Source organism: Equus asinus, chromosome 13, assembly GCF_041296235.1.
Source record: "Equus asinus isolate D_3611 breed Donkey chromosome 13, EquAss-T2T_v2, whole genome shotgun sequence".
NCBI lineage: Eukaryota > Metazoa > Chordata > Mammalia > Perissodactyla > Equidae > Equus > Equus asinus.
Window position 1 is genome coordinate 15,088,268 of NC_091802.1, and position 12,273 is coordinate 15,100,540.

General features: G+C 51.9%; 1 protein-coding gene across 2 annotated transcripts in view; it reads left to right on the plus strand.

Moving 5' to 3' along the window:
* Positions 1 to 6,179, plus strand: part of SHPK (sedoheptulokinase) — a 28,597-nt gene extending 22,418 nt beyond the window's left edge. For both annotated transcript variants that reach the window (XM_014832557.3, XM_044744682.2), the window contains one exon: positions 114 to 6,179. In XM_014832557.3, the coding sequence (XP_014688043.1) occupies positions 114 to 526 (413 nt within the window). In that variant the 3' untranslated portion in view covers positions 527 to 6,179. The remainder of the gene's footprint in view (positions 1 to 113) is intronic.
* Positions 6,180 to 12,273: the final 6,094 nt, after the last annotated feature.

Here is a 12,273-nt window from a genome sequence, read left to right on the forward strand (position 1 = left end):
ACAGTGAGGAGAGGCAGCAAGTAGACCTGTTCCGCCCCCTGGGAGTTCTTTACTGCCTCAGCCTGCAGCGAGGGTGTGCATGAACTCACACAGGTCTTCCCTGTTTCTGGCAGGCCTGGAGGTTGAAGAATCCACTGTGTATTCACGCATGATCCAGGCAGCTGCACAGCAGACAGACACCTGCCTAACCATCACTCCCACAGTGTTGGGAGAGAGGCACCTGCCGGACCAGCTGGCCTCGGTGACCAGAATCTCCTCCTCCGACCTCTCCCTGGGGCATGTCAGCCGGGCCCTGTGCAGAGGCATCGTTCAGAACCTGCACTCGATGCTTCCATTTCAGCAGCTCAAAGAGTGGGGCGTGGAGAGGGTGATTGGCAGTGGCAGTGCGCTGTCCAGGAACGAAGTGCTGAAGCAGGAGGTGCAGAGGGCTTTCCCTTTCCCAGTGTCCTTTGGGCAGGATGTGGATGCAGCTGTGGGGGCAGCTCTTGTCATGCTCCACAGAAACCTCAACCAGAAGGAGTCTTAGTCAGCACAGTCTTTGGCCAAAGGACTGTTGCAAATTTTATCTAATTAACATTCCTGACATGATCTTGGCGTCATTCTTTTTCTGGACAGCTGTGTGGACAGCTTTTAAGCAATGCCTGTTCTCAGGGCACCATCTTGACCAAGAACCTACCTTCAGGGCACACTCTAATAATGCATCCAGAAGCCATCAATCAGGAGTCATCAACGAGATCCCAAATCAGTACCTTCTGAAAGAGACTCACCTGGGAGCTGGCTGCAGATGTAAATGTGGAAAAAAGAAAGAGAGAGAAAGAAAAAGAACAGTAGCCCAGCATCCTGGTCAGTAGGCTCACTTGTGATTCACCTGTAGACAAAGATAAAATAAATGTGGACTTCTGATACCAAAAAGTCTGGTGCTACGGGCTCCAAGTAAGAAAAGAAGACCCACCCTCCACCCCATGTGCAGCTTTTGGATTGATTGTTTTAGGGACATGAAGCCTAGACTTGGGTCACATGCACTATTGGAAAAGTCATTCCCTACTGGACTTTACCATGTCACTCTGAGGCCCCAATCCCAATCTTGTTAGGGCACGGGGTGGCCCAAGGACAGTGAAGCTGCCTGGCTGAGATGAAGATGCAGGGGTCTGTGCTGGGCTCACCATGTACTTTCTCCCAAGGAGAGCCTGCTGCACTGCGTCTGCCCCAGATCCGCACGACACAACTGGCTTGAAGGCATGGAACAGGGAAGAACAGGCTGATGGCATGACCAGGAAGGGGGAGAGATGCTGTGTGAACCCCACATTCAGCACATTGTTCCCAAGAGCCTGACCAGGCACCAGCAGGACCCTTTTCCAGGAGTATGTCTGTGCAGCAGTGTTTTCGCCCCTGCACATCCCTGGGAAGCCTTCCAAGGGAAGGGATGCAGCCGGGTATGCTCCTGTCAGAGCGGGTGGCCAATTTAATCAGAGAGAACACCTCCTGCAGGCCCCAGCTCTTCTTTCTCTTGGTGTAGGCCTTGCTGACCCACCATGTATTCCTGGCCCATGGAAACATCCCATTTGTCATCATCCCTGTAGGGATTCCAGAGCATCTTAAGCCTTCCTGTCTTTGGGAGAGATGACCATGGAATGGCCACCATTGCCACGTCTACTCGGAGACTCCCAGGGTCATCCCAGGCTCAGGCAGACCTGACTCTGTGGCACCCGGGCAACTATGAGTTTGGGAAGCAGTCATGTTGTCTCTTTGTGCATGTCACTTTATGAATTATGTGATTGTCTGAAGCTCTTAGATTCATCTGCCTGGCTTTGCTGATTGAATTTCAGACACTAAAGCTCACTCTTTCAGAATTAACAATTTAGTCTGCTCTGGGAGACTGTAGGTTGCGGCACAGCTGCAGAACTGGGTTTGGGAGGTTGGACGCAGCCCCGAGTATCATTTGTAGGTTGTCCTGTGGAAAAGCCCCGCCTGCCCCACGGTTCTTCCAGGACAAGTGGCTGCAGATCACTCAGGAAAGTTGTGTAACTCTTCTCTCAGCCAGATGACTAGACACCATCATTTTGGAGCCCCTGCAGAAGGCTTTGTGAGAGAGAAGGCACCTCGGGATAGGATGAAGGATAACAGTCCTGTCTGTCAGGAGGAACCGGCCCTCTGACTTCAGGGAGGGAGCCTGTCTTATGTTCTCAGGGTGGAGTCTGTAGATATCAGATTAGAAACTGGGTGGGTGGCCGGCAAGCCCAGGCAGCCCAGCCCAGTGCCAGCGTGGTGCTGGAACTCTCTGTCCCCTTTCCACGTGTCCTCTCTACATCTGAGGGCTGAGCCTTGCACACTCCAAGCTTGTCAGCGAGCAGTCCTACTGCTGTTTCTATTGCACGTGGCCTAGAGCCTCTGCAGGAGCGTTGAGTACAGCTGCCAGCGCCTCATTTTCCAACCTGAAGTCACACACCACTCACTCCTTCTGCTCTCATTCCCTGGAGGTGCCAGTAAGTGTTTGAGATCAGCATGATCTTTAGAAGAGGAGCTGGGCTGTTAGGACAATTTGCCAACATCCCGATATTACAAGCTCATAGTAGGCTTGCACTTCCCCACCTGATTTTCTTGGGCCAGTAAAATGTGAACAGAAGCATCTCACTTTAGGCAGAAGCCTTTGGGAACCAGTGTGTGCCTTGCCACATTCCCTCCCCTTTGCCGCAAGTGGCAGGTGGTGTCCCAGCAAATGGAGGCTCTGCCAGCCTCTGTCCCAGCTGAGGGCAACGTGGTGGAGAGCCCTCACCAAGCAGTGGGCGATACACAGTGGGACTGAGAAACAAACCTTTGATGTTTGAAGCTGCTGAGATTTGGCCATTTTTTGTTACCACAGCATAACTTAGTTCTTCCTGACCGCTACAGCCACATTAGAGACTGTGCCTAAGAAGTCTCAATTGCATCCAGCAGAGACCCAGATGAGTCTGGGTATTTATTGAGCATCTACTAGCAGCTGAGGGTTCTGTCAGGTACAGTGATGTGTTGTTGAATTCCCATCACTAGGGAATGAAACAAACACTATGACAGATTTACCCACATGCACAGAAGGAGGGGCAATTCATTCTTCCTGCAACTGACCTCGAACTAATCTTGGAGAGTTTCGATCCATTGATACTAACACCAAAGTTTTTTGAGCACCTACTATGTACTAGGAGCTAATCTAAACCCTACTTGTTTGAACTCTTTTGGTCTTCATAATGATTCTAGGAGGTGGGTCCTATTATCCTCATTTCTCAGATGAAGAAACAGACACAAAAAGGTTAAGTAACTTACCTAAGATCACAACACTAGGATTCAAAACCCAGAGCCACTTTCTTTAACATTCTAGGCAGAAGGGTCAGGAGAGGCAAATATATTTACGTTAAAGTGAGTGGCACATCCAGGATATGATGAATTGTCTGGTGTGACTTGGTCATAGGAGTTGTGGCTGGAAATGTTGGCCGGACTCTCAAGGATCTTGGAAGCCAGACGGAGGGGTTGGGACTTTGTCCCGTAGGGAGCAGAGTGGAGGATGGGGCTTCATGGCTTCAGGAGTATAGCTGGCAGTGTGGACTCTGGATTGGAAGATGAGTGTTACAGGAGGTAGGGGCCCGGTTAGAGGAGACTAGGAAATAGCCTGTGAAAGATGGTGGGGCCCGAACCTGCACGGGGACAGAGGAGTGAAGGCCAGCCCTCCAGCTGGTTCCCCTGTCCCCACCACACACACCTTCCTTTGGCCTTTGACTCTATACACATAATGTGTATGTGGCTTTCATGTTCTCTATTTTTCTTTCTTCTCGGGTGGACTGAAAGCTCCTTGAGGGAAGGGTCCCTAGTAGGTGCTCTCTGCCCTGTCCTCCTCCTGCATCTTCACTTGGATGCCCATTGGAATGCCTCCTACCCCTTGTCCAAGGCCCAGCTCAGATGCCATCGCCCGCTGCACAGGGTCTCCCTGGTGGCATATTTGCCAGTGGATTACATTGCAGCTGGCATCCAGGACCCCGCTCAGTGTTTGCTGTTAACACGGCCTCGTGGCCCCTGGCTTGTACCTGTTACAGGGAGCCCCACTCTGTAGACATTGGAGAGCCTGTGCAGGTCTTCCTCCCCATCCATCTTGACCTCCTTGAGGGCAGACACCTTCTTATTCCCCTACTCACTCCTGTGGGTTCACAAAGTGCACAGCAGACCCTCAGGAGAGAGGGTCAGTTGCATCTGACCTCTTTTCAGCCACGATTAGACAGACAGTCCACATCTTTGAACATGAGATATTCTTGATATAGAGATACTCACTTACGTGACTCATGAAACATTAAGGAAATCTTGTTTTCTCCATTAAAAAACAATTAGTCACAACCTCAAGCTAATGGCCGGATGCAGCTCAGCAGTCAGCAGATGTGGGCTCATACTGAAATAATGACGAGAACAAAAACCCCTCATGCCAGCCTAGAGCTTCGCCAGTTCCCAGAGCCCATTCACCCCCAGCATCCTTATTAATCCCCAGAAAAGCCCATAAAGCAGGTAGAGCTGGTGATCTTTCCCGTTTTGTGGATGAAGAAGCTACTGCCCAAGTGCATGCTGCCGGCGTCTGGCACAGCTGGGCCTCTTCTGTCCTGCCTCCTTGTCTGCTCACACCCCTGAGCTTCCAACCACTTCTCCCTCTTGTTCCAGTCCCTGCCCTGGGTCACAGCTCTGCAGAGCGGGGCTCCATCCATTGGGCGCTGAGTGGATGCCTGATCCCTCCCCAGATCAGATGCCAGCTCCATCTACTTCTGGAGCATTCTGACCCCTCTCACGGACCCCTGTCCTTCTCGGGGGCTGACTCATGTGGGTATCCAGTGACACTAACACAGACCAAACGAAGAAAGGAAAGTGGTTTTCTTCCATTGGGATCTTGGACTCCTGAAGCCATTTGCAATCTGAGAGGCAAGAAACAAAAATCAGGGAAGTTAAATCTCATAAATACAAGATTTAGAAAGCTCAAGACAAGACTGGTAGAGTTGCCTGGGTGGGTTTCAGACCCCTGCAGTGGTGCCTTAACCACTCTCCCCAGGGCCGGCACCGGCACTGCCTGGTTCCTACCTGCTTCCTCTTGGAGGGGGCAGGCAGTCAGGTCCTGACTTTGGTAATTGGCTTTTCAGCACTTGGGAGTTTTGGTTTCTAGCTGTGTCAGAAAGTCTGGCTGAGGAACACAGGAACATAAATTAGGCTCCTATTGCCAGGGTCAAGGGCTCACTTTAAGTCAACGTGCCCCCTGGTGGTAACACCGAAAGAGAGAACTGGGGCCATTAGTGACAGTGGTTTTGGCGTCAGTCACACCAGACTTGGTCCAACCACCTGCTGGTGTGGCCTCTAGTGCTTTCTTGCTGCCTCTTGTCCCCATGAGACCTGAGCTGGAAAAGTGCCCCCTCCCAGAAGTCATCTTTACAACATGATCTACTTACAAAAAGTTTTAATGGGTACATCGTAGTTTCAAGAACACCCTGTTTCAAGTTATAACCTAGAAAACTGCGCTGATGGCCACGATGCCTGGCCCTGAAGTCTTGTCCCCATTGCCACCTCATGAGTTTTAGTAGAACCACTCAGTGCGGTGCTATTCAGATAAAGCCAGGCCAATAAATATTTATAGCAGGCTCAGAGCTGGGCTTAGACAGGGGAAGTGGAGGGCAGGAGAGCCCTTCCTTGCCCTGGAGCCATTAAAATCTGCGAAGCAAGACACAAATGTCAGAGAAGTTAAAGCTCAGGGCAAGCTTTAGGAAGCTGTAGATGAGACTAGTATGGTGTCACTGTCCTTGGGCAGGTTAAGTGGCCCGTCTACACTTCATTTCCTTATCTGTAAAATGGAGACAAAATTGTCCTTGCTGGGGCCGGCCCTGTGGCTGAGTGGTTAAGTTTGTGTGCTCTGCTTCCAGCGGCCCAGGGTTTCGCTGGTTCACATCCTGGGTGCGGATGTGGCACCGCTCATGAGGCCATGCTGAGGTGGTGTCCCACATAGCACAGCCAGAGGCTCTGCTAGAATATATAACTAGGTACTGGGGGGCTTTGGGGAGAAGAAGAAAAATAAAAAAATCGTCCCTGCCTCATGAAACTGTGGGAGAGTCTGATGAGATAGTGCAGGTAAAGTGCTTATCCCAGAACCTGGCACACTGCATGCACTCAATAAATATTCATTGACATTATTGTTGTCGTTGTGATCTTGTGTACCAATTGTTACAGGAAAGCATAGGTTGAAATTTCTGTAGGACTCTAGAGACTTTTTTGAGGAGGTGAGATTTGATTAATAGAATCTCAGCATCCATAGGTCTCACCTGCCACCTGGGCCTTAAAGATGGGTTAATTGGGATGGATGGTGCAAGCACATTGGGCAGAAGAAGGGCAGAGGACAAGCATGGAGGCAGGCACAGTTAATGTGGCTGGGGGGATGTGTCTAGGTGACAGCAGGGGATGGGCCACAGTGGGAGAGGAGACTGGGGCTGTGGGCTCAGGGCGCCCGGCTGAGGGGTAAGGCCTTGTTCAGTAGGCAGTACAATCAGGATGATCTTCTAGGATTGCGGATTGGGAGGTGGTAGATCGAGGGTGCTGGACTGGGAAAGGGAGGCATTTCTGGAGCTTCAGGTGAGAAGTGGCTTCCAGCTGCAGAGAGCGAGGGATGGGAGCCACAGAAACAGAGCCCAGACGTTAAGGACGGAGAAGGAGGGGGTGGAGATGACAAAGTACAAGGGACCTGGTGACCAGGAGAAAGTTGGTGCCTTTACAGACAGGAACACTGAGGGGGACGGGGAATGTGGAGGGAAGAGGAGTCCATCTCGGGATGTGCTGAGGGGAAAGGATTTGTGGTCTTCACCTGGAGGTGTCGGGAGGCAGGGATGCAGCTCGGGGGAGAGGGCTGGGCTGGACACCTGGGTGGAGTCGCTGGCTTGGGAGTGTCCGATGGTTCTTTGGAGGGGTGAGGGTCTCTGAGAGGGGTAGGAGGAGATGAGGGTCCTGGGGAGCTCCTGTGTGTGGGGGGAGGGCCGGGATTTCCCCTGTAGCCCTTGGAGAGTGCACAGTTATGTGTAGACCTTGGGGGATGTTGTCATCACCCAATGGCTCAGTGGACAAAGGGGACACATTTAGTGATATGTATCATCCTCACTGGAGGCAGAAATCACCTTGGAGGCTAAGGGGATGGTTCTGGTGAAAAAGTCTGACCCTCCACTTTCCTGGACGTTGCTCCTGGGCTGCCTGATTCTCTTAGCACCCTTCTCAGATGTCTCCCACCCATGCCCACGGGGTGACCACAGCTGAGACCTCGGCCTGGCCCAGGCACTGTGTGAGCCAGGGGCTGTACCTGGCAGCGTCAGATGTCACAGTCTCTATACTGAGGTGTTCCCTGTGGCACCTCTGGCCCAGGTGGTTAGAAGGAACAATGACCCCAGAGGACTTGTAGGTTGAGGGGTTACTGCTGGTGAATCTTTTATATATGTAACAGATTTCTATGCAGCAGTTAAGAATGAATTTCATGACCCAGCAATCCCATTTCTGGGTGTATACCCAAAAGAGTTGAAAACAGGATCTCCAGGAGATATTTGTACACCCATCTTTATAGCAGCATTATTCACAATAGCCAAAGAGTGGAAGCAACCTAAGTGTCCATCAATAGGTGAATGGGTGAACAGAATGTGGTATATCCATACAACGGAATATTGTTCAGCCTTAGGAAAGAAGGAAATTCTGACGCATGCTACAACATGGACGAAACTTGAGGACATTACGCTAAGTTAAACAAGCCAGTCACAAAAAGATAAATACTGTATGAATCCATTTATACGAGGTTCCTAGAGTAGTCGAATTCATAGAGACAGGAAGTAGAATGTGGTGGCCAGGGGCTGGAGGAGAGAGGAATGGGGAGTTAGTGTTTAATGGGGACAGAGTTTCAGTTTTGCAAGATGAAGAGTTTGGGAGATGGATGGTGGTGATGTTTGCACAAAAATGTGAATGCTCTTAATGCTACTGAACTACACACTTAAAAATGGTTAAAATGGTAAATTTTATATGTATTTTACCACAGTTAAAGAAAAAGAATGAATTCCAAGGTTCACATTAGTTAAAGCTAAAGTGGCACATATATAAAAAGAGATCCAAGCAGGACCATGCTACAACATGGTGGGATGGGCCCAGCTCCCATGCCAGACCAGCAGTATGATCTGGGCAATTGTCTAATTGCTCAGTGTCACAGGTTTCTCGTCTATAAAATGAGTATGATAGTCTCTGCCCTCCCACTGCCCAGAGTTGTTGTGTGGCCTGGGAGAGTGGGTTTGGGAAAGCTCTTTGTAAACTGTAAAATGTCACGCAGAATCCATGCAGTGTCTGCAGAATCCACTTCATGCCTGACTCAGGGGTCAGAGCTTGTGAGCTATTCCAGGTGGGGCTACAATGGGCATTTCTGGTGTGTGGCTGCTCATTTCCAGCTGTGTCTGACCTGCAGCTTATTGGAGTCCTCCCAGGCTCCGGTGGGCAGCTGCTAGGATGTCTTCTGCAGGGATTTGGGGCTGCAGTCTGTGTGCACACCCAGGAAGACCTCACAGCTTTTCTCAGCCAGGGACCAGGAGGGAATGAAGCTGTATTGTACGTGATGAGTTAACTTTTCACCTGTGCATTCAGGATTGTCCCAGGAGATGTGAGAAAATAGACACACATAATTTCCTGTGTTCTGTGGTTCCATGAGGAACCCTAGTTGAGAAAGGCTGGGACCTGGCAGACCCAGAAGCCCCCCACCTCAATCCCTACCCCAAATTTGGTCACACAGGGAGCTAGAGGCCCAGAGAGGTGGGACTGGTTCAATGTCACACAAAGTTGATGCAAAGCCAGCACTCTAAACCAGGTCCCCAAATGCCAGACTAGGACAAGGTGATGGGTGACACGACCATTCCCATTCCTTCTACATTTTGAAAAGGGATCAGTTCCAGGCACTGGGTTTCCCATTCTGTTTGGGAGACTGCAGTTGTTGAGCTGTCTCCCCAGACCACCATGTCTGCAAGAGCAGTGGGCTTGGGAGGCCTGAGCAGCGCCCTCCTTCCTTGAGCCCTGAGGTCGCAGCTCTGGCTGGTTCGGGGCTGTGTGTGTGGCTAAGTGCACCGTGGCCCTGGCATGCTTGGAGGAGGGGCAGCGGCTAAGTGGTTTCTGAAAAAGGGCAAAAATGATGGGAAAGACTTTGGGATCCTCTGGGAATCGGAGCCGCAGCAATAGCAGCTGCTGCCATTGCTGGAAACGTTTTCCTTGAGCGCCAGAGCGCTCACAGCCCATTCCTGCCAGCCGAGCAGCTGTGGCCAGGGAGGGGCCAAGGACCCTCACAGAGACAGGGCAGGCAACTCTTCTCCCCACATCAGCCCAGCTCACTCTTCAAGTAGCACCGGCCTTGGAGCTCACCGGCACCCACCAGAGCTCATCGGCACCCACCGGGTCTGGGCTGTGCCTGCATCCAGCTGGTGAGTCCCTTTTGGTGTTTGAGGGCCAATGCAGATGTTGGCTTTAGAATGGCATAGTGAGCGTCAGAAGCTGGGCCTTACCTCTTTCCGGCTGTGTGACTATGGGCAGTTCAACTAGCCTCTCAGCACCTCAGTTATTCCATCTGAAAACTGGGGAGAGTAGCAGTGGCTGACTCGAAGGTTGTGGTGAGGCGTCAGTGGAGCTGTAGCTGTGGTGCACTTAGCCTGGCTCCTCGCAAGGACTTGGTAAGTGATAGTGGCACTTGCCATCATCAGGGTGTATTATTTGCACCAGAGTCATCCTGGGGCGGAGAGGCTGTGGCTGCTGCCGAGGCCGGTGGTTTGTGGCTGGAGGTTTCAGCGTGTTGTCCTCTCTGGAGTGAAGGAATGCTGGGCTGGAGGCAGGGTTCTTGTCCAGGTTCCACTCTCTCTCTGCTTTTGGCAGAGTTCCTCTGGCTTTTCATCCGCGGGTTGGGAAACCCCCAGGTCTCCATCTCTCTTTAAGAGATGCTCAGGTAGGCTGAGGGGATGAAGATGGTCAGGACTGGGTGCTGGACCAGCTCCCAAGAGCGTGCAGGGAGGCTGGAGCCAGACGGATGCTTTGGGCAGAGAGGGGGGCGGGAGAGCCATGGCCCAGGACGTCTCACCTGGATTAGGGAGAGAAGAAGGGGGGCTTCTCCCTGGTGGTGGGCAGTGTCCTTCCTGGTTCTGGAGTTGAGAAAGACCCAGAGGGCAAACCAGTTCTTTACTGTGTTGGGTTGTTTTTCCAGGACCATCCTTTAGTCCAGATTGGGGAGTTTGTGAATCTTGCTTAACTAGAACCACCATCTCCATCAGAAATCCCAAATCACCGTTGGAAATGTCCCTATCACTGTAGAATGTTCAGCTGTGACAGGTGCATTGCCATGGGGCTCACATGCTGGGCATGCCCCAGGCCTGGCAGTGACAGACTATCTTGTCCCTGTCCACCCTCCCAGTCCAGAGCAAATGGCCTCTCAGTCCCCGTCCTGCCCTCTTCTCTGGGAGAAGCTTGGTTACCAGTAGGGAATCAGGTGCAGGGTGTGCAGTGCAGATTCAGGGTTTATTGACTGACAGACTGATGGTACTGTGTGGGCAGCCTCATGTTTATTGGATTTGGTTGGATTTGGACTGCGCAGAGAAAGAGGCAAAGCTGCTAAATGAGAACATCGCTGAAAGGTTTGCAAAAAGAGGCTCCTGCTGATGTGTGCTCTCTTGTTGGGCTGTAAGAGCTGCCAGTCAGGCATCCGGTTTATTCTTGGTTTTGCAGCCAGCTTTAGTCAAGGGGGGACATTCCTGGGAGACCCAGCTGTGGCATATGGCCTAGGTCTTCCTCGTACTTCATTTTGTGTTTTGAGTTTCCTGGGACTTCTGGTTGGAAGGGCATTGTCCCTGCCTGCTTGGCTCCAGGGCTGGGAGGGGCTGATCTGATCGGCCCCCAGGCCCTGGTGTGAGGTCTGGGGCTGAGTTTAGTGGCCAAGAAAGAGCTCTGAGCCTTCCAGAGAGGTGGTAGAGGGCTGGAGATGCTCTGGAGCCAGGCTGCCTGGGATCAAATCCAGGCTCCTCCTCTTACTAACTGTGTGACCTCGGGCAAGTCATGTAACTGCTCTGTGCCTCGGTTTCCTCATCTGTAGAGTATTACCTCTCAGAGATGTGAGAATGAAGCGAGTGGATGCATGTAAAGCATCAGAACAGTGTTTGCACGTGCTCAAACACGTCAATTATTTTCATTCTCACTGGCCTCCTGTGCCTTTTAAATGGGGACAGGCTCTCCATCATATGAACAGTCCTTGACAGGAAGTTATCTTCTGAAAGCACAGACTAGCACCCTGTGTTCATGCTTCCGAAGCTTCTTATGGCTTCCTACCATCCAAGCAATAACGGCCACCTCCTACTCCTTGGCATTCAAAGCTGGCAGCCATCTAGCTCTGATCCTGCCACCTGTCCTCCAGTCTTGCTGGCTTCCTCTTGATCAGCAACTCCAGGGATCCCCATCCTTTCCCCAAACGCCAGCCCCCCCCGCTCCCCTTCCAGGCCCAGCTCATCTGTCACCTCCTCCATGAAGCCTTCTTCAGCACCCTGGCCCTTCCTGTGGTCCCCCTGCCCCATCTGGCACCTGGTTTCTGGTTCAGATGGGGTCTGAGTCCTCTCTGTGCCCACAGCCCAGGGCCGGGCACCCAACAGGACTCAGTGATGGGTGTTGAGTGATGGGATGAACCAATGGGTGAGTGGTTGGAAGTGGGGCTTTCTGTGGCCAGGAACACTTCCTGCTGCAGGGTTTCCACCTGATGGGTGGATCAGAGAAAGACTCAGGGGCTCTGAGAGCAGAACAACAGGCAGAAGGGGAAATGGACTGGCAGCGAGCTCTCTGTCTTGTCCACAGAATGCAGCGCGGTGAGGCTGCTTCATTTCCCCCCATAGATCTGGGCATCAGATTAGCTGATTTACTGCCATAGCCCAGCTGTGTGCTCTGAATTTTCACTGCTTGAACCTTTGCTTGAAAATGAAGGCCTTGAGAAGCCTCCCATTCCTCCAGTGGCTGTGTTCTGGACTCCAGCCACTGCTGGAGCATCGATCTCCCTAACTTCTATGCAAATGGGAACTAGAAGGGTCTGTATCTGATCCCTCTCATTTTCCCCATGGTGACCAGCATAGCTCTTTTTATTAAGAGGTGGATCAGGCAAGCCCCTTGCCCAGGAGGAGGGCCCTTGTGGAGGAGGCAGCATCAGTGCTGGACCCTGAGGGAAGGTGGCATCTGAGCGGTGGTAGGATCTGGGCAAGAGGAGAA